Source organism: Prionailurus bengalensis, chromosome E1 (assembly GCF_016509475.1).
Source record: "Prionailurus bengalensis isolate Pbe53 chromosome E1, Fcat_Pben_1.1_paternal_pri, whole genome shotgun sequence".
Classification (NCBI taxonomy): domain Eukaryota; kingdom Metazoa; phylum Chordata; class Mammalia; order Carnivora; family Felidae; genus Prionailurus; species Prionailurus bengalensis.
In genome coordinates, this window is record NC_057347.1 from 15,479,856 (window position 1) to 15,499,993 (window position 20,138).

General features: G+C 53.8%; 1 protein-coding gene across 4 annotated transcripts in view; it reads right to left on the minus strand.

Annotated features, from left to right (window-relative positions):
• RPH3AL (rabphilin 3A like (without C2 domains)) overlaps positions 1–20,138 on the minus strand; it is a 122,630-nt gene that overhangs the window by 71,557 nt on the left and 30,935 nt on the right. For all 4 annotated transcript variants that reach the window (XM_043583500.1, XM_043583498.1, XM_043583501.1 and 1 more), the window contains exons 2-4: positions 19,133–19,244; positions 13,610–13,753; positions 11,523–11,652 (exon numbers count right to left, since the gene is read on the minus strand). In XM_043583500.1, coding sequence (XP_043439435.1) covers positions 11,523–11,652; positions 13,610–13,753; positions 19,133–19,209 — 351 coding nt within the window. In that variant the 5' untranslated portion in view covers positions 19,210–19,244. The remainder of the gene's footprint in view (positions 1–11,522; positions 11,653–13,609; positions 13,754–19,132; positions 19,245–20,138) is intronic.

Below are 20,138 nucleotides of genomic sequence, written 5' to 3' on the forward strand. Positions count from 1 at the left end.
GGGCAAGGCCATCAGACCCTGCCACTGACCCTCATGTGGCCAGGCAAGGGACTAACCTCCACACACTTGTTTCCTCACCTGCAGGGTGGGGATCATGACCTCCCAGGGTGGCTGGTAATTAAGCGAGCTCTCAATCACTGGCGGCTTTTGTTATTTGTAACTCATTAACTGTCTTTCGAGTCTCCATCCTGGTTGTCCCTCTCTGAATTCAGGCCCTTGCTATTGCTACTTGGGTAATGCAGCATCCAGCAGCCTCTCCAACCCACTACATCTCCCCTCCTCCAAATCTGCCCCTGGATGTCATCCCCAAAGACTTGCCTGGGTGTCATCCCCTGCTGTGCACCCTTTGATGGCTTTGCTGCCTACAAGATCCTCAGCAGCCTGGCCCCGTTCTTTCCCTCCCCGCTCTTCCTCCTTCCTCCACCACCCTCCCCTGACCAACCGCCCCCCACCAGCTACAGCCACCAGCCCCAGCTCTTCCTCTCACCCTGCCCCTGCAGAGCTCCCCGGCTCCTCAGTGCCCACCCTCCCAGGTCTAGGCCTGGCTGAGAACCCGCTGCACTCGGCAGCCTCTCCTGGGGCCCTGCGCTCCTGATCACCCCACACCTCTGCCTACACGCTTCTCTCGGTGCTGCACCATCTGTCACCGGCGGTGAGCGGGGCTCGGCAGGAAGGTGGACTAAGTGGGAGAGTCTCCGGAGGGCTGCAGGAAGGCACCCAATGGCCATAACCCCGGTGTCTCTCTGGGAAGCTCTGGGCTTTGATGTCAGGAGGCTGCGTGGTTCCCAGGGGCCACCCTCGCTGGCTCTCTCGCTCGGCAGCTCTTCTGCTGCCTTTGTCCTGACGACCCTGAAGGTCAGTGGCACGACAGGGTGAACAGAATGGGCTCTGAACTGCACAAAACGGCAAGGAAGAAGCTAGGCTCGGGGAAGAAAAGTCGTGGCGCAGCCTCCAGGACGGCCAGAGAGAAGTGTGCCTTAATGGAGATATTCTGTTCCTTAGATTCCGGAGCAAGGCAGATGTTCCAAGATGCTGCGCGGTGTCCGGTCCGATCCTCCGATCTTGGCAACGGCAGCCAAGTCGATTCCTGCCAAGCAGCCTGGGTGACGCATCGGCAGCCAGAGCAGGCCCGCGGGGCAGACGAATGAAGTGACTTTCCCCGGGAATTTAGGAAACATGAGTAGTTGAATGAAAAAATCCATCTTTGTAATGAGGCACACAAACGCACGTCTTCCATATCTGAACTGGGTCGAGGAGGCGAGAGGACACGGGGAGGCCAGTCTGGAGGCAGCTCGGACGGAATGAAATGGTTGCTGCTTTTGTGGCCGCACCGAGGGACAGAGCCACTGGGGGCTGGGTTAGGAAAGGGAGTCGGGGACGGGGACACGTGGACGTGGACGACCTTCACTGGGAGTCCACACAGGAGGCAGGCTCTGCGAAAAACCGCCCCCTCCTAAACCTCACGCACCTCTGGTGGGATTTGCGAAAATGGTGCAGCCACCATGGAGAACAGTTTGCCAGCTCCTCAGGAAATCGAACATAGAACTATCACATGATCCAGCAATTCCACTTCTGGAAAGAACTGAAAGCAAAGCCTCGAAGAGAGAGTCGCACACCCATATTCATAGCAGCACTATTAACAACAGCTACAATGCGGAAGCAACCCACGTGTCCATCGACCTAACGGATCAACAAAATGGGTTACGTACACACAGCAGAATATTATTTGATCTTAAAATGGCAGGAAATTCTTTTTTGGGGGGGGGAGGGAGAGAGCACGTGCATGTACATGAATGCAAGTGGGGGAGGGTCAGAGAGGGAGAGAGAGAGAAAGAGAGAGAGAGAGAGAGAGAGAGAGAGAGAGAGAGAGAATCTTAAACAGGTTCCATGAGCAGCATGGAGTCCAACATGGGGCTCCATCGCACAAACCATGAGATCATGACCTGAGCTGAAATCAACAGTCAGACATTTAACCAATTGAGCCCCCAAGGCACCCCCAAAAGGCAGGAAATTCTTACACATGCTACCACATGCACGGACCTTGAAGACAGTATGCTCAGCGAAAGAAGCCAGTCAGAAAAAGACACGCACTGTATGATTCCGCTTATACGAGGTACCTAGAGTAGCCAAACTCATACAGACAGAAAGTAGGTTGGTGGATGCCAGGGACAGGGCAGAGGGGTGGGGTGGGGGCATAGGAGTTAGTGATTAATGGTACAGACTTTCAGTTTTTCAAGATGAGAAAGTTCTGGAGATAGTGGCGGTGATGGCAGGACAACAATGTGAATGCACTTAATGCCCCTGAACCATACACTTAAAAAGGGTTAGGGGCCCCTGGGTGGCTCAGTCGGTTTAACATCTGACTCTTGATATCAGCTCAGGTCCTGATCTCGTGGTCATCTGATGAAGCCTCAGGTCAAGCTCTGTGTTGCCCGTGGAGCCTGTTTGGAATTCTCTCCCTCCCTCCCTCCCTCCCTCCCTCTCTCTCTGACCCTTCCCTGCTCACGCACTCTCTCTCAAAATAAATAAACATTTTTAAAAAACGATTAAAATTAGGGTGCCTGGGTAGCTCAGCTGGGTAAGCATCCGACTCTTGATTTCATCTCAGGTCATGATCTCATGGTTTGTGAGTTCGAGCTCCACATTGGGCTCTGTGAGCTGACGGCAAGGAGCCTGCCTGGGATTCTCTCTCTCCCCGCCTCTCTCTGCCCCTCCCCCACTGGCATGTGTGCTCGCTCTCTCTCTTTCTAAATAAACATTTTTTAAAAACCTGTTAAAATCATCAATTTTATGTTACGCACATTCTACCACAAATTAAAAAACATGTTTTTTAATCGCCCCCTATTTTGAGGGACTCAAGTTAATTCAAGGAGCGCGGGGGGGGGGGCAGCCCCCCACTATGTGGGCCCAACGAGGGCCAGACTAGAGATTTGAAGGGTCATTTGTGAGGCCCTCTGCCTCCCCAGATCCCTGGCCTTTTTCCTTCCGTTTCTCACTTGTGCCCTGCACTTCCCCCCACAGCACCTCGTCCCCGCACCCTCTTGGCCTGGGACACTTTCTTTAGATCCGACTTCAATTTCTCGTCATGGTCCCAGTGCAAATGTCATCTCATAGAGGCCCACGCTGTGCATCCAAAACAGTCGCTCCTTCTTACTCCCTCCCCCCGCACTCCCCATTTCTGCCTGCGGCTTTCTGAAATTATTGTATTTAGTCGTTCCCATCCATCTCACCTGTCCAGGTCATACACTCCACGGAGGGGATGTAGGACCGCAGTTCACAGCCAGGATGCTCAGAACCAGCCTGCTTGGTTTCAAATCCTGTCTCCACATCTAACTAGCTGAGTGACCCTGGGCAGGGTTTAACCACTCAGTGCCTCAGTTTCCCCACCTGTAAAAGGGTGATGATAACAGTGCTGCCCCACAGGGCTGTTAGCAGGACTGAATAAGCTAATGCGTGAAAAGCCCTCAGAACCGTGTCTGGCACGGGAAAGTGAGGCAAGTACTGATGCTCAGTGTTACCAGCAGGGCTCACGAGGGGCGGGCTGCCTCCTGCCTCGTTCATCACAGGTACCGCCAACCCAACACACGCGGGAGGATGAACGAGGGACAGAGTTCTGCAGAGAGGCAGCGCTTCATGCAAATCCATTTTCATTCGCAAGGACAGGCCTAGGGCGCTGAGCTGGCTCCAAAAGAGGGGAGGGTCCCCGAGAGGGCCGCTCTTCTCTTGCTCGCACGGGCCCTTGGCCGAGGTGGGCCCAGCTCAGCCCCAGGATTTAGCTTTTGCCCTGGGAACATCCTGAGAGCATTCAGGCTGCCCCTGAAGGTCCTGGGAAAGTGGCTCAAAAAGGTGTTTCCCCCAGTGGTGGTTGGGGCAGCCAGCCAGCCACACTGCTGGCACCGGGCAGAGTCCAGGTGGGAGGGCGGCACCCAGACAGGGCCACCCGGGTGTACGCAGGGTCCCTGAACGCATCTTCCATGCTAACACAGGCACCCCCTCTTTGACTTTAAGCGACTTCCCCTGTATCCTTTTTTGCCTATCTTTCCTCCAAAGCGTTTATTTATTTTTAATATTTTTATTTTATTTTTGAGAGAGAGAGCAAGCAGGGGAGGGACAGAGAGAGAGCGGGACAGGGGAGCCAAAGCAGGATCGCTCTCAGCACAGAGCCCGCCCGACGTGGGGCTCGAACTCACAAACCGTGAGATCACGACCTAAGCCGAAGTCCGACCCTTAAGTGACTGAGCCACCCGGGCGCCCCTCCTCCCAAGTATTTGTAATTTTACCTTTTACATTTAAATCTATATTCAATCTAGAATTGACTTTTGTGCCTACTATGAGGTAAAAGTCAAGACACATTTTTTTTCCATATGCATATCCAAATAGCTTCGCATCATTCATTCAAGAGACCATTCTTTTTCCCTCTTGCATCTCAGCGTCTATTGTCATAAATTGGACTTTTTATTTTCTCTCATTTTTGCCTCAGATGCATGGAAATACTGATTTTTTTACATGTATATTAAACTTGTATGCAATAGCCTTGCTAATCAATTCACCTACTAATTGTAACCATTTGTATTTATTTACTTTTTAAAATTTCATTTATTTTTGAGAGGGAGGGAGAGAGAGAGAGAGAGACAGAGCGTGAGCAGGGGAGGGGCAGAGAGAGAGGGAGACAGAATCCGAAGCAGGCTCTAGGCCCTGAGCTGTCAGCACAGAGCCCGACGTGGGACTCGAACCTGTGAACCATGAGATCATGACCTGAGCTGAAGTTGGACGCTTAACCAACTGAGCCGCCCAGGCGCCCCGTAACCATTTGTATTTAGATTCTTTCAGATTTTTCTAGTTGCATAATCATGTTCTTCAGAGATAATGAATGACGGTTTTAGCTATTCTTTTCCAATCCTTGTACCATACGTTTCTTCCCTTGCCTGATTGCACTGGCCAGGCTTCTAGCACAATGTTGGATAAAGATACATAGCACTTGTCTTATTCCTGATTTCAGAGAAAGTTTCTGATATTTAACCACTGAGTATGTTTCTTCTTCTGTGTTCTCTACAAAGATAGCCCTGCTTCTCCAAGGAAGGAAGATGAGGTGGCTGCTTTGGTCTGAAAAAATGAAGGAGTGGCAAGCACGGTGCAGCGAACACCCCCGGGGAACCCAGCTCCCCACTACCTGGCTGGGTCAGCCAACTGGGCCGCATGACCTCAGACGAAGCCCCCTGCTCTCCTTACGGCTTTCTCCTGAGGCTCAAAAAGTTTTGCGAAACAGCTTTATAAACCCTAAAGGACATCACAAAGTGAGAAAGACATGGCCTCGGCCTCGGGGCCCACGGTTTGCAAGAGCGAGGATGGCCTGAGGGAGGGTGCGGAGACCCTGAGCTGGGGCGTGTGGTGTGTGGTGTGTGGTGTGGGGGGTGAGGAGGTATGCGGGGGAGGTGTGGGGGAAGGCAAGGAGAGGGAGACAGGCAGAGGTCCTGGGCCGGGCCTGGGGCCAGGACCTTAGAGCAGAGGTTTTCAAACCCAAAGAGAATGAGCATCCCCTGGAGCCCTTGTTACACACAGGTCAGTGCCCCCACCCCCCAGGGTTTCTGTTCAGCAGGTACCAGGGGCTGAATGTGCCCCCTCAAAACTCATGTGTCACCGTCCTAACCCCCACGGTGATGGTGTCTGGAGGGGGCCCTTTGGGAGGTGATCAGGGTTAGATGAGGTCATGGGGATTAGTACGGGGGGTGGGGGTCACTGCCAGCTCCCCCGAAGGACACACCTCCTCAGGGCCCTGAGCAGGGGCGGGGGGCAGGAATCGAGTTCGGGGCGTGGCCCCTTCCTGCCGGGCTTCCCTATCCTGTGCAGGATGCCTGACCCCACAAGAAGCTGGATTGTCCCTAAGGGCTTGAAGCAGAGTAGAAAGAGTCCCTCTTTCACATGGACTCAGCGAACACATTACAGAGACCTCTGTTTCATGCGCAAGCCCCTCTGGGTCCGCATTTTGGCCGAGACCAGACAAACCGTGACTGCTTCCCCGGCACAGTGACAACGCCGTCCTGGGCTCAGGTGGGGTCTCCCGCGGCCCTGTCCGCCCCCGCTCCGCCATGGTTGGTGAAGACTCTCAATCAAACCGAAAGCTGGCTGACTCAGCGCCTAAGCAATCAGAAGCACCAGGGCTCTCTAATTAACCAGCCAGCCCCTTTCCCTTCCCACCACAGCCCTCTGGTAATGAGGGCTGGCAGCCTGGGCGTGCAGACCCAATTACGGAGGGGACATTGCACCAAGGACCGGCATGGGTTCTACCAGCACACTCATTAGCTTGTGACTGCTGAATGCGTCAGGGCTCTTGCTGGGGACAGCTCTGTGTGGCCAGGAGCGCCTGCGCATGTGCCCCCCGGGCTTGGATCTGAACACTTCCTGTGTCGGAGGTCTCCACAGCATCCCCTCTCTGCAGCCTGCCCACGCCTGCACACCTCCCAGCACCCAGGGCTGCAGGCAAAAGGTGAGAAGGTGGCCAGTGGATGTGGAAATAAACAGGGGAAGCTCCCTAGAAATTGGTGAGCCCAGAGGGGAGGGCTCCTGATGCCCCTCATTAGGTCCAGTGCCCTGTTAGAGCTCTCTCAGTCCCCCAGGGCTGCCTCAGTAACCCCAACCACAACTGTAATTAATGATCCATAATCGTCTAACACCCCCTCCAGAGGGCAGGGTCTGTGTGTCTTTACACTGTATCCCCAGTGCCTGTACGCACAGACCTACAATAAATATTTGATGGATAAGTGAAAGGAGGACACCGTCCCTCCCCTCCCAGACACTGTAGAGCCCCTGCAAAGCTTTAGCTAAACCTTTAACTAGAACAGGGGCTCGAATCAGGAGGGGCTCCCTCCTGATTCTCTTGGGACTTGGCTGTCAGTGATCACCACCTGGCAGAGTGGCCCCACCCTGGCAGGGGGTCTGCACCTCTGTGGCCATTTCCCGGGGGACCCAGGGCCATATAGACCTGTCTACTCTGCTCAAATGCAGCTTGGCCCTCAAGACACCTCTTCCTTCTAATGAGCCCCATCTCCTTCCAAAGATCTCAGCCCTGCCCCCCCGTCTTCCAGTCCCCAGGATCTTGTCTTGTCCCTCCCCCAAGGCTCCCGTTCCCCAGTCAAATCTGATGCCTTCTCCTACGTCCTTCCTTCTTTCAGCCCACTTCTCCTCGTCCTCGGGCCCTGCATCCTTATCGTCCAGTCCTTGCCCAGCCTGTTTCCAGCTATGTGCCTCTGCTGTGCTGTTCTCCCCTCCTCGAAATGCCCTTCACTCTGCTCTCAGCCTCTCAGAAGCCCAGCCAGCTTCCAGGAACCAGCTCCTACAGGCAGACCTCCCCACTGCTCTCCTCCTGGAACGCTGGTCCAGCCGTGTTGAGCATCACTCTAGACAATACAGTCTGCCCACCTTGACTGTCAGGACCTGAGGGAAGTCACTGTTCTAGACACCTCTCCTTTTGGATTCCTCTAACCCCAAATTAGCCCACAACAGTTGTGTAAGTGATTGAGTGTTAACATTTACATGAAGTACTTGACAGAAACCAAGGCATCTCCCTGCTGGCTCAGGACATCCAACGCTGAAGAGCTACAAAGACATCTGGAAACTTTTATATGACTTATCAGAACTATACGACTAATTGTGGGAGCTCCAATTTTAAGTACAAGAAAACATGAGTTCTAATAAGGAAAATGTGGGGTGCTATGGACTGAATTGTATCCCCTAAAAATTCAAATACTGATGGAGAGTATCATCAGTTAGCTCTCCTAACCCCCAATATGACTGTCCGGGAGACAAGGGGTCTTTAGGAGGTAATTAAGGTTAAATGAGGTCATAAGGGTGGGGTCCTGATCCAGTAGGATTGGTGTCCTTATGAGAAAAGAGAGGCCAGAGCTCGCTGTCTGCCAAGTAGGACCCAGTGACAAGCCAGGAGTGTTCGAGCCAGGAAGAGAGTCTGTACTAGAAAGTGAATCAGCCGGCACCTTGATCTTGGACTTCCAGCCTCCAGAACTGTGAGAAACAAATTTCTCTTAGGGCAGCTGCGTAGTCTGTGGCATTTGGTTTTGGCAGCCTGAGCTGAGACAATAGGGTGTCACTAAATCTATCTGAGATACGTGGAAGGTCAGCTCCATCCTGGGTCTGAACAGCCAGGACCTCGAAGTGGATGAATAACAGCAACAGCCATCCTTTACTGGGTCTTTGAAATGGATCCTGCACTCTGCTAAGGGCTTCCGCCGCCTTAGCTCACCTCCTCCTCACACGCACCGGATGATGACGTAAGAAGCTTTATTACCCCATTTACAGGTGAAGAAACAGAAGCCCAGAGGTTAAGTTCTAGAGACCTTGTACAAGGTCCCGGTGCTGTGGCCGAGCTGGGACGGCAACCCACGCCCATGTGCACAGGAACGGCACTCACTGGCAAGCCCAGGAGGACCACCGCCCCTTTATCACACAGGGCAGACGGAGTGGCCTCTTGCTCCGGCCCATCTGCAGCCTAGGACCTGCTTTCCCTCCCGGGACCCTAGATCACCCTCTGTAACCCGTCCCCACCTGCTTAGATACAGTGAAAATATGTGACCCCCCCCCCCAGGCTGTGTTGCCTCATCTCCACCCCCACTGTCTCATCCCTAATGACAGGCAGTGCCTAACCGGTCTCCCACTGTCACTTTATCTCCCCCTGCAACCCACTCGCCAGACGGATTAGGATGAGCCGCCAGCAGCTGGGCTCATCATGTACAAAGACAAATCAGATCACATCACACCCTTGCTTAAAACACTCCACTGGCACCCTATTAAACTTAGAACCAAAGCTCAACTCCTGACCTTGACTTTCGAAGCTCTTGTGGCATCGGCACGCCCGCCTCTGCCCCAGGTGCCTTCGTCAGTTCCTTGAACATGCCCCAGCCGGTTTCCACCTCAGGAACTTCATGCTTGCTGCTCCCTCTGCCTGGAACACTTTTCCACCCGGATCTTCCCAGGGCTGGCTCCTTCAGCTCTGAGCTCAGAGCGGCCTTCGTGGTCATACTTCACCACACTGCCCTGCTCTAATTCACGGTGTGTTTGTCTGTTGTCTCTCTTCTCCCACCCCTGGAAAAAATCTCCACGGGGGCAAGGGGTTTGTTTGCCTTTCTCGTTCATGGTATTGTCAGCACCTGGAACGGCCTGCACGTAGGAGAATGTTTGCAGAATGAATGGATGGATGAATGAGCGAATGACACAATCTTCTCAAGGATGGATGAAGAAAACCTCCAAATGCCCATCGTTCGTCTGTGGCCCCAACTAGCACCCTCTCCTCCACTTCTACCCAGGAGCAACTCCCCTCAGAAACTCAAAGGCCTCCCTGCCTCACCACCCAAGCCAAAACGAGGTCATCAGCCTGCTGCAAAATAAGAACAATTTCAAATAGAAATGTCTCTGGACCAGCCCAGTGCTCCAGGATACCATGGGGCGGGGCATCTAGAAGAATATTTTGTACCCTGTCCACCCCCATGCAGCTGAGGTCATTCCCCGGGAATGCCACTGTTGCCTAGGAAATGGCTCTCCAAGGACTCTTCAGCAGTCAGGGCAGGAGCCGGCCTCTACAGCAGAGGTCCCAGACTTTTCCAGGGGAAGAGACAAGGCTCTGTCCCCTCATCATGGCCCCACAAACCTGGACATTTATAGCAGTGGTGGGGGTAGGGGGGCAGAAAGAGGAAATAGGCTGCTGGGCCCCGTTGTCCCAGGCAGAAGTCACAGAATATAACCGAACCTGCCCGAGGGCTGGGAACAAGGCGTTCTGAGTCCCTCTGCCTACTACCTATGTTGGTATCTGGTCCAAGGCCACGAAGGGCTTAAGGGGGAGCTGACACACAAGTGCACCCCACCCCCTGCCCTGCCGCATCTCCACTGTTCTTGGGACCTTTCACCAGCGAATCCACACTCCTTAGCCCAGTTCACCACATGTCACAGACAGGGGAAAAATGACCTTATCTGAAATCCTGGCTTTCCCACTTATTAGTTTGGTATATTGACCTTTTTGCATCTTGGTTCTCTCGTCCAGCTTTTGAATGCGACTCAAAATGATCTTATCAAGGCTGCCGATGGCCTCCATGTGGCCAAGTCCATGTTTACTTCTTTGACTTCTCTATATTCTACAGTCCTCTTGTTCTAACCACCCCACCCCACCCCATCCCCGATCTTCTATCCCTGTTATAATACGTTCCCAGAATGTATTATGTCCTGAAATATTCTTATTTAATCATTATTTGCTTTCGGTTCCCTTACCCAGTGTAATCTTAAGAGAGAAGTTTCTATCTTTGTCTTGTTGACCAAAAGATAGGCTTGTTGACCAACTTTGTCTTGTTGACCAACCCTAGGCTTAAACACATGAAAGATGGGTGCCAGTAAAACTAGAGTGAGAAACAAAAGAAAGAGGAAGATATAGTAACTTGGGAAAAGTGTCTCTAACCTAGGAAGGCGGTCAAGGGAAGTCCCATGATGACAGCTAGGCAGCAACTAGTCTGGGCTGGAGTTAAGACTAAGTGTCTCGAAGGAAAAAAATGCAGGCTCCATGCCATAGAGAGTAAAATTGAGATGCTAAATAATCCTGAGGATTGGAAGGCACATTATTCTTGGGTCAATAAGAAAAGAAAGGTAATTAGAAACGCCAGGAAAGACAGTTACTTTAAGAAGTTCTGGACTCAAGGCGCCTGGGTGATTCAGTCGGTTAAGCGTCCGACTTCGGCTCAGGTCATGATCTCGCAGTTCATGAGTTCGAGACCCTCATCGGGCTCTGTGCCGACAACTCAGAGCCTGGAGCCCGCTTTGGATTCTGTGTCTCCCTCTCTCTCTGCCCCTCCCCAACTCACACTCTGTGTGTGTGTGTGTGTGTGTGTGTGTGTGTGTCTCTCTCTCTCTCAAAACTAAACATTAAAAAAAATTAAAAAACAAAAAAAGAAGTCCTGGACTCAATAGGAACCAATTTAATATGTGGCACAATTTAGAATAATCTGTGGAGTCTAAGATAAGGGAAAAATCCATTTGACTTGGCAGCAAAAATCATTCTCATTTGAGGGGCCAGGGATTGAGAGCAGATCAACAGAATAAGAAGTATTATCCTAGCACACTGGCCCTGAGGTGGATTTTATTTATTTAAAATGACTAATAAAATTTATTGAGTACTTAGGTGCCAAATAAGGTTTTTAAGAGCTTTGCATGGAATAAATAATCCTCGCAACTTTCTAGGGTACGTATTATCATTATCCCTATTTTACAGATGAGGAAGATGAGACTCAACGTATTAAACAAGTTTTCTGGAGTCATCCAGCTAGCGGAAGAACCGAATTCATACCCGGGCCTGAGAAATCCAGAGGTCCACTCCCCACAGGTGGCCCTAGAAGACAGGCCATTTGACCTAAGGCCTCAGTTCTTCTTGCCAACAAGCACAGGATACCGTGTGCACGCACAGACACGCACAGACACGCAGTAGACACTCCCGCAGAGCAGGGCCAGACCGGGTAGGCAGAGCAGGGCCTTACCTTCCTGCAGTCTTTGCAGAACACCGAGGAGCTGCCCAGGAAGCCCAGCATCTCCCCACACAGCAGACACTGGGAGAGGCCATTCCCCATCACGTTCCGCCTCATGGTCTCCAGCCGCTCCACCAGCCGCCTGCAGCACAGGACAGAGTCAGATGGAATGTGACCAGAGTCAGGTGGGAGGTTTCCTGTGCCCAACCTGACCACTGCCCGGGTGTGGCTGCCACGGGGCCCCAGCGCTGTATCCTGCCCCTTGTGCTACTCCCTCACCTGGGGTACTGTTCCCTGCCCCACCCCTTTCCCAGGCCAGCTCCTAATCATTCATTTGCTCGCCAACTATTGAGTACCTACGATGTGCCAGGGACTGGGAATATTGAAGCAAGCAAGCCAGAGACAGACATGGTCCCTGCTCTCACAGAACTTATGTTCGGTAAAGCGAGGAAGTCCATGAAGAAGTCAACGTGCAAACTGATTTCAGACAGAGGGCGTGGTATAAAATCAACTAAGTGTGTGGGGAGAAGTCTAAGGGGGACTGTATGCCCAGGCATGCCCAGTGGTGATCAGTGACGGCCTCTCCGAGAACGAGAACATGTGAACTGACAAGGCCAAACCAGGTGAAGAGCGGGGGAGGGGCACTCCAGGAGGAGGGCAAAGGCAAAGGCCTTGGCACCTTAGAACAGAAGGGTGGCTGGTAGGACCACCTCCCTGTGAACCAGCAGGAGGAGCCTGGGATAAAGGGGGCTGGAGGGGCGAGGAGGGGACAGATGACAAGGGTTTTGTAGGTCACAAAATAGAGTTTGGATTATATTCTAAGATCAATATGAAGCCTCTGAAGAGTTTTAAGGAGAGGGGCGATTTGATCCAAGTGACATTTTTAAAAGCTCACTCCAGCTGTGGGTGGAGAGCCAGGACTGGGGTTGGCAGGTGGGGGGGGGAGGGGAGGAGGGAGGGTAGTGCAGGTGAGGAAGCCAGCAGGAGGTAGTGGGAGGTCCAGTGAAGGGGGACCAAGACTGGCATTACTGGAAATGGGGCGTGAGGGTAGGGGGTAAGAGGGAGATCCGGGATGATGTAGAGGTTTTGGTCTGAGCAAGTGGGTGCATGAAGAAACTGGAGGAAGAAAGAAAAAGTGATCTTCTCTGAACCTCTGATGCCGAGTGTCCGGGAGCCTTCCCTGAGCCCTGCTAAGCCTAGGATAGGTCACTCTCCTCAGGGTCCCAGGTCCCTCAGCCCACTGTGACTCCCTCCCTTCATGGCAACCCTACAACCCCCACGAAGCTGGTGGCCACTTCTGTCTTATTGGCCACCGTATCTCCAGTACCCAGGGGACACTCAGTGGAAACTCCTGAATGAACAAATGGAGGACAGATTGCAGATACGTTGTCTCAACCCCCACCCCCAGTGAGGAGGATGCTATTTCCCCTCACTTTAAAGAGGAGAAGATTGGGGCGCCTGGGTGGCTTAGTCAGTTAAACATTGGACTTCAGCTCAGGTCATGATCTCACGGCTCCATGAGTTCGAGCCCCGTGTCAGGCTCTGTGCTGACAGCTCAGAGCCTGGAGTCTGCTTCGGATTCTGTGTCTCCCTCTCTCTCTGCCCCTCCCCCGCTCATGCTCTGTCTCTCTGTGTCTCTCAAAAGTACATAAACATTAAAAAAATATTTTTAAATAAAGAGGAAAAGATTGAGGCTCAGAAATATAAAGTCACTTTCCACGAGAGTTATACAGTCCCTAACAGGAGGAGCCCAGAACCAAACACCTAGGCCTCTTTCTCATGGCAACCCTATATTCTCCCCGGAGGTGATCAGGCTCTGCCTGGGGCCAAGGGGGAGCAGACTGCACAGAAGCTGCCTCTACCTACGCGCCCTCCAGAGAGCACTTCTGCTCACATGTGCCTGGGCTCATGTGTCCAGAGAGCAATTCTTACAGAGGAGCCTTCTGAGGCTTTGCTGGGCTGGGTCATGCATCTATACCCCGGGGGCACTGGGGCAGAGCATGGTGACAGCCAGCACGAGGACCCAGAGTGTTGATCTGACACTAAATGCCTCTGCTTCCCTCTCCTGGATCCCGTCCCAGCTCAGAAGTGGCCCTTACCCAATTCTCTGCTGCTCCAGGACGTCCAGCCGCTCTGCTCTCTGGATCACCTGCAGGATGGCCTCCACCTCGGCGGGGCTGAGGCACTGGTTCTTCCTCTGCTTCTCCGTCTGATAGGTGTGCACAGACCAGCCCGTCTGCAGCCTGGAGAGAGGACACAGCCGGCCTTGAGGCCACCACAGTGCAACCCCAGGCAGCCCTGCCAGATCACGAAGCCCCCCTGGAAACAGTCTGGGGGCGGCCCAGAAGCTGTGTGTCAGGAGGAAGGATTCAGGGAACAGGGCAGACGCTTTGAAAGCTGGCTCTGACACCTGCCAGCCACTGGGTCCCGCACAGACGGCAGTGCTGGCTTAGCACCGTGGGAGGCAGGAGCATGGAGCGTGGCCTCCGGATGGATGGAGAAAGGCCACGGCCACAGCATGTGAGGCTTCCGAGGGAGGAACACAGAAGATCATCGAGACTGAGATCTGAGGCGTATAAGTGAAACGGAACTTGACCATGGGCTAGGAAAGAGTGGCGATTAGGTTAAAAACAAACCCTGAAGATAAAAGGAGATGCACACAGCAGTTTGAAAACTAGAGGGTTCGAGGGCAGGAGGGCAACACAGCAGTGCACCAGGAGAGGTGGCGAGGGCAGGCCGGGTGGTGGGGCAGAGCTGGGGCACAGCCGGGGGACCCTAGAGTCTCCACGGCCATGGGCTGCGAGAGTGCCGCCTCCTGAAGCTGTGACCAGGGGCTGAGGGCAAGAATTCACACCCGTCCCATCTTTCTGGATGGAAAGGGAGTGGCGGCAGCAGACCGAGCCCCAAGTCTCTGCCCAGGGTCCCCGCGTCTCTGAGACATTCTGAGCCAAGTGCTGGGGACACAGAGACAGGCAAGATGGCAAGTGGCCACCTCGAAGAACTGTAACGTGCTTGGGGACACCGATGCCCAGTCAGTTACACCAGTATTTACTTAATGAAAACCAAGAAGAGCTATGCAGTCAGCACATATTTGTTGGGTGTCCACTGGGGCTCGTTAGGTGTTAGGGATGTGCTGCTGGGTGGGACACGCAGGTGGGCATTAGGAGGACGTATAAATAAGAGAACTAACCTAGTCGGGGTATGTTCTGGAAGGGCTTCCCTAAAGAAGTGACAGCAGGGGTGCCTGGGTGGCTCAGTCGGTTAAGCGTTCGACTCTCGGTTTCAGCTCAGGTCACGATCTCACAATTCATGGGTTCGAGCCCCGCACAGGGCTCGGCAATGGCAGCGCGGAGCCTGCTTGCAATTCTCTCTCCCTCCTCTCTCTCTCTCTCTCTCTCTGTCCTTCCCCCACTCTGTCCCCCCCCCCATCTCTCCCTCTCTCCCTGTTCCTCCCCCCACACTCTCTCTCAAAACAAACACACTTAAAAAAAAAAGAAGTGACAGCAGGCAAGAGTCTTAGATGCAGGACACAGAGAAGGAGGGTGAGGATGTAGACGCCTTCCGGGTGGTTCCCTGACACAAGGTGGACACCGGTGGTCTCATATCACTGCCCCACCCAGGCTGCTACAACCAACAGTTCTTGCACGGTGGGCACAGTGAGTGTCAGGAGGGCGAAAGAGCGCGTCCTCTCTCCGCAAGTAGAGCAGGCTGGTTAAGGTGAAGGACTCAGACTGGAGTCTGCTGGTTTTTACCTTCTGGCTCCCTCCCTTCCCAGCGGTGAGAATGCAGGCACTGTTCACAGCCGGATCTCCCGATCTGCCTCTTTAAAGGGCGCCATGCAGATTAAACGAGGCAGGGTAGACAGGGCGCTCTGCATACAGCAGATGCCCAATTGCTTAATCAGTGGTGGTTAATGATGATTACTATAATCACCACGGGTAGGACCATCAGGAATGGCTTGACCAAAGAGGCAGGGCTTGTGCAGGATGAACAGGCGCTTCCCCACACGGAAAGAGGGGGACGGCGTTCAGGCAGAGGACCCATGCGTGCAAAGGCTCAAAGACATAAAATAAAACAATATGCTGTACTGAGGGTCTTCAGACTTCCAGACCGCTTATGTCTCCAATTCAAAAAGAAGCACAGCCCTAGACCAACACTTTCTCAAGCGGTCCTCACAGGGCTGGGGGAAGGGAACAATAGGAAAGGGGCAGGACTGGGGGGCAGAGGAAGGGAGTCCAGTCCTTGGAGTGGGCAAGGGCACGCGCCCGCCTTTCCTCTGTGCACTGGGCAGACTCAGGCCCTGAAAGGCAACACTCTCTCACCCCAACCTGCAGGTTTTCTCTACCTGAGCATTTCAAGGACTCAAGTGACTGGCCAGGACACCCTCTGTGTGTGACTCACTGGGCCCAGGGAGGAGACCTGGAAAACAGGGTCCCCAAGCTCAGGCCTCCCACCGCATGGGAAAAAGAAAAGCCAAGCAACACAGAAACGGGAGGGCACAGCACCAGCAACTTCGATCCATCCTGGAGGGTGCAACCCCTACCCAGCTAGCTCTGGGCCTGGCTCCGCCCAGGGCACGGCAGACCTCTTCGCGCCGGACCCTCCTGCCATTCTATAAGGCAGGCTCCCCATTTCTCAGTGGAGTAAAGAGACCGAGTGTAGTTAGATAGCTTTCTAAAGGCAAGTCAGAGGTGCCTGAGTGACTCAGTCGGTTAAGCCTCCGACTCTTGATTTCAGCTCAGGTCATGATCTCACAGTTTGTGAGTTTGAGCCCCGCATCAGGCTCTGCGCTGACAGCCTGGAGCCTGCTTGGGATTCTCTCTTTCTCCCTCTCTCTGCCCCTCCCCCACTTGTGCACGCGCACACACACACACACTCTCTCTCTCAAAATAAATACATAAACATTAAAATAATAATAATAAAATAAACAATAAAGGTGATCAGAGGTTAGTTGGCCTCCAGATCCAAGGAGCCCATGGCCAGCCGCTGCTGACAGCCCCCTGCCAGGCTTCCCTAGGGCATCCTCCAGGCCTCCATTTCTGCCTCCATCTGGTCACCTACCAAGCCCTGACAAGCTGTCCTCTCATTCAACCTCCTCCCCAGGCCCCTGCCTCTGTCCAGTCAGGCTGCAGCTCATGCCTTTGGCCCTGGCTGCCACTGAGTATCTTGTTCCCCGGAATGGCCCTCCACACCACCAAAGGTGGCCAACTCGTGGCTGCCAGATAATAGGCATGGTTGTAAGCCCCGAGGAAGACTCTTCAGTGGCGACCAGCGCCCATCTGTACATGCCCCCCATACGGTGGCCTCATCTCGCGGCTGGCCTGGCCTCACACGGTGCACCAACAACTGTTCCTAGTTCCTTGCGTTCTAGCCTGCACGCTGTGTCCAGGCCTTTGCTCACACTGTGCCCTCCACCCTCAGCGCCTGCCCCTCTCCCTAAGCCCCCTTTTCCACCGGGTCACTCCTATTCTTTTTAAAGTCTCCTTTTATTTTTTATTTTTTAATGTTTATTTAATTTTGAGAAAGACAGCGGGGGAGGGGCAGAGAGGGAGGGAGACAGAGGATCCAAAGTAGGCTCCATGCTAATAGCAGAGAGCCCAACGTGGGGCTCAAACTCACAACCTGTGAGATCATGACCTGAACCAAAGTCGGATGCTTAACCAACTGAACCCCCCAGGTGCCTCAAGACTTCTTTTAGATGCATGGTGAAGATTCCCTCCAAGGTGGGTCAAGAGTCCATTCTCAGAGTTCCCAGAAGGCCCAGGCATAGCTCCATCACAGGGCTTAAACATTACCTCAAGGCCGGGTGGGAGACCCTCTGTCTCCCCGTCCAGAATGTGAGTCTAGGGGACCAGCCCTGCCCCATCTGGCCCCTGAACACTTCCCCAACTTCCTTCCCCCACTTTTAGCACCTCACTCTGCATTCAAGTCACAGTGGCCTCCTATCAGGCATGTTCCTTCTACCTCAGGGCCTTTGCTCATGCTATTCCTTCTGCCTAGAAGCTCCTTCCCCCTATTTCCATCTAACATGTACCCCTCCTCCAGGACTCAAATTAAACATCACATTCTCAGGGAAGCCTCTCCAAATCCCTGGATTAAGTTAGCACCTGCCTTCTTCACCCCACTGCCTGCTTCCACTGTCAAAGTAGCTACACATGGGTAATTTCATGTATAATGTTCACCTCTTCCTATCAGTGCCTTAAGACCAAGCACCATATTGGTCTTGCTCACTGCTGTGCAACCAGTGCCTGGCACCTGGTAGGGGGTTAGAAAATGTCTGGTGTCTCAGGACAGACCTGAGCTGATGCCCGGGTGGTAACTTCCCCGGGCCTCCCAGAGGAACCGTCAGGGCACAGCGCCCAGTTGCAGGATTTGTGGTGTTCTTCTTTACGGAGCCTGGCATTACAAGGCAGCACACCCTGGGGAGGAGATAAAAGCATTTGCTCTTCTAAAAGACGCTACAACAGCTTCTGGCTGCTGCTGAGCACAAGACAAGGTCAGGGAAAACTGAAAGAAATGCCAGAGGGGTCATCAGGGGTCACACCAGGCCCTGGTACAAAAGCACAGCTCTCTTCATATGCTGCCAGGGAGGACACATCGTCTTGCCTGGCATCGAAGCAGAGAGGGACAGGGGCTGGCTTCATCCCTGGTCTCTCCCCTGTGGGGGGGGCTGTGCAGGGGCTGAAAGGAGCTGAGCCACCCCAGTGAGAGGGACAAATTAACTACTGCACGGAGATTCCTGCAAATCATGCAGGGCTCCGCTCTTCTCGGGCGTTTCGGATTAATTTTTCTATCCCTCTTTGATGTTTCAGCTCTGTCCCCCTGCAGGCCTGTAACATCTAATTGCAAATTTCTTGAACTTGGTCCCATTGGGGAAATGCCGGCTCCCATAACTGACACTGTTTGACAGATCGAAGGGGCATTCTTGGGCTTATCAGGCACTGGGGACCGCCAAATCCTCAGATGGATAGGGAAGACTGGAAGGCAGGACAGGCATCCGGGAGCCTCTGGTCTCCAGCCACGGGGGGACATTGAGGAGAGATGGCCCAATCTAACTGGATCTGAGGGATCACCAGGCTGAGGGTAACAGGAAAACTGGGGGCTCTCAGGGGAAAAACCAGCATCAGAGAGGCCCTGTTAAGGGCAGGGAGGAGACCGGGGATGCCTTGAGGCTGGCTGTGTGTTTCAGCCTGGGCAGGGAGGTGACGGGGGCAGGGGCTCAGGGACTGAAGGCTCAGTGACAGGGGGATTTATACTCTTAACCGAGAAGGCAGAGGAAGCAGTTTGACACCCGCACCCCCAGCCTGCTGTGATAGAAAGAACACAGGCATGGGAGTCAGGGGAGCCTGGGTGCGGGTCCCAGGCCTGCCACTCACAAGGTAAGTGCCTTGGGCAAGGAGCCCAGCCTCGTTTTCCTCATCCAAGAAATGAGGGTAAGTCCGACGTGGCAGTTAAATGAGTGAATGGCTGTTAAGTGCCCAGCTCGGGCCTGGTGTGCCTCAGTCATGCACTTGTCTCCAAACTTCTCTTTCTGGGTCCCCGATAATGAATCTTGTCCAAAAATGGAGGGAAGCAGGGATGGAGGAGGAAGGGAAGGCCTGGCGGGGCCTTGGGGGACTCACTTGGCTCGCAGGGCAAGCTGCCGATCATTGGGGCAAACCCACTGGTCGTTCCCGCTGCCGAAGATGGTGTCGGCCATGGCCTGGAGTGCCCAGCCGGGGCAGGGAGTCACATCTGAGGTGAGAAGAGGGAAAGACAAGGAGCGTGTCATCAGCTGGGGAGGAGATGGCGCACCAAGCGCTGGCACTTCCGGCGTGTCCCCGTGCCAGGCCACCTGCGGACGCATCACCCACAGAATCCCTTCTCCGGCTAAATACCGTTCCCTCAAAGCTCCTCTTTCTCATAATTCTGGGAGGGATAACTACGCGGCTCATGGAGCTAAGTGATAAGATTGGACATGACTGGCCGGACATCGGGGGTTAGAAGCAGAAAAGGGAGAAGAGGCACATCTCAGTAATCTTCAACTTGGCCGGCAGGCCCTGAGGGCATTTGACTCCCGCCCCTCCCAAGTACAGCCCCTACTGGACTGAGCACAATGCCTAGCAGGAGGGGCTGGGGCCAGGGGGGCACACAGCTAGATAGCCCGGGCAAGCCTTACACCACCCCCAAACCTGGGGGTCCCATCGCAGCAGCCCAAGGCCCATGGGTGCAGTGAAAGTTGGCCACCCTCATGGGCTCTGCTCCCCACCATGTTCTGCTGACCATCACAGTGCTCCCCAGAGCAGGAAGGAGGGCAGGGAGCAGCGGCTGCAGCCGGACTGCCATCCTGCACAACTGTAGGGGGCACGGTCCACCAGGACTACAATGACAACAGCACCCTTGGGCATCCTGCAGGGAGGCACCCTGGCTCGAGAACTTCCTGGTGGTTTAACTGGTGCAGCCCAACTTAGCTACCTTTCTCCTTGCCACCAAGGATATGACCGGCTCCTTGATTATCTAGCATGAGGATTTTCTAGCTCATGTATTCTGAAGGGAGAGTGTGTGTGTGTGTGTGAGTGTGTGTGTGTGTGTGTGTGTGTTGAGGGAATGGAAAAGAGAGTAACTCAATCCCAGAGCAAAGATGAGGGA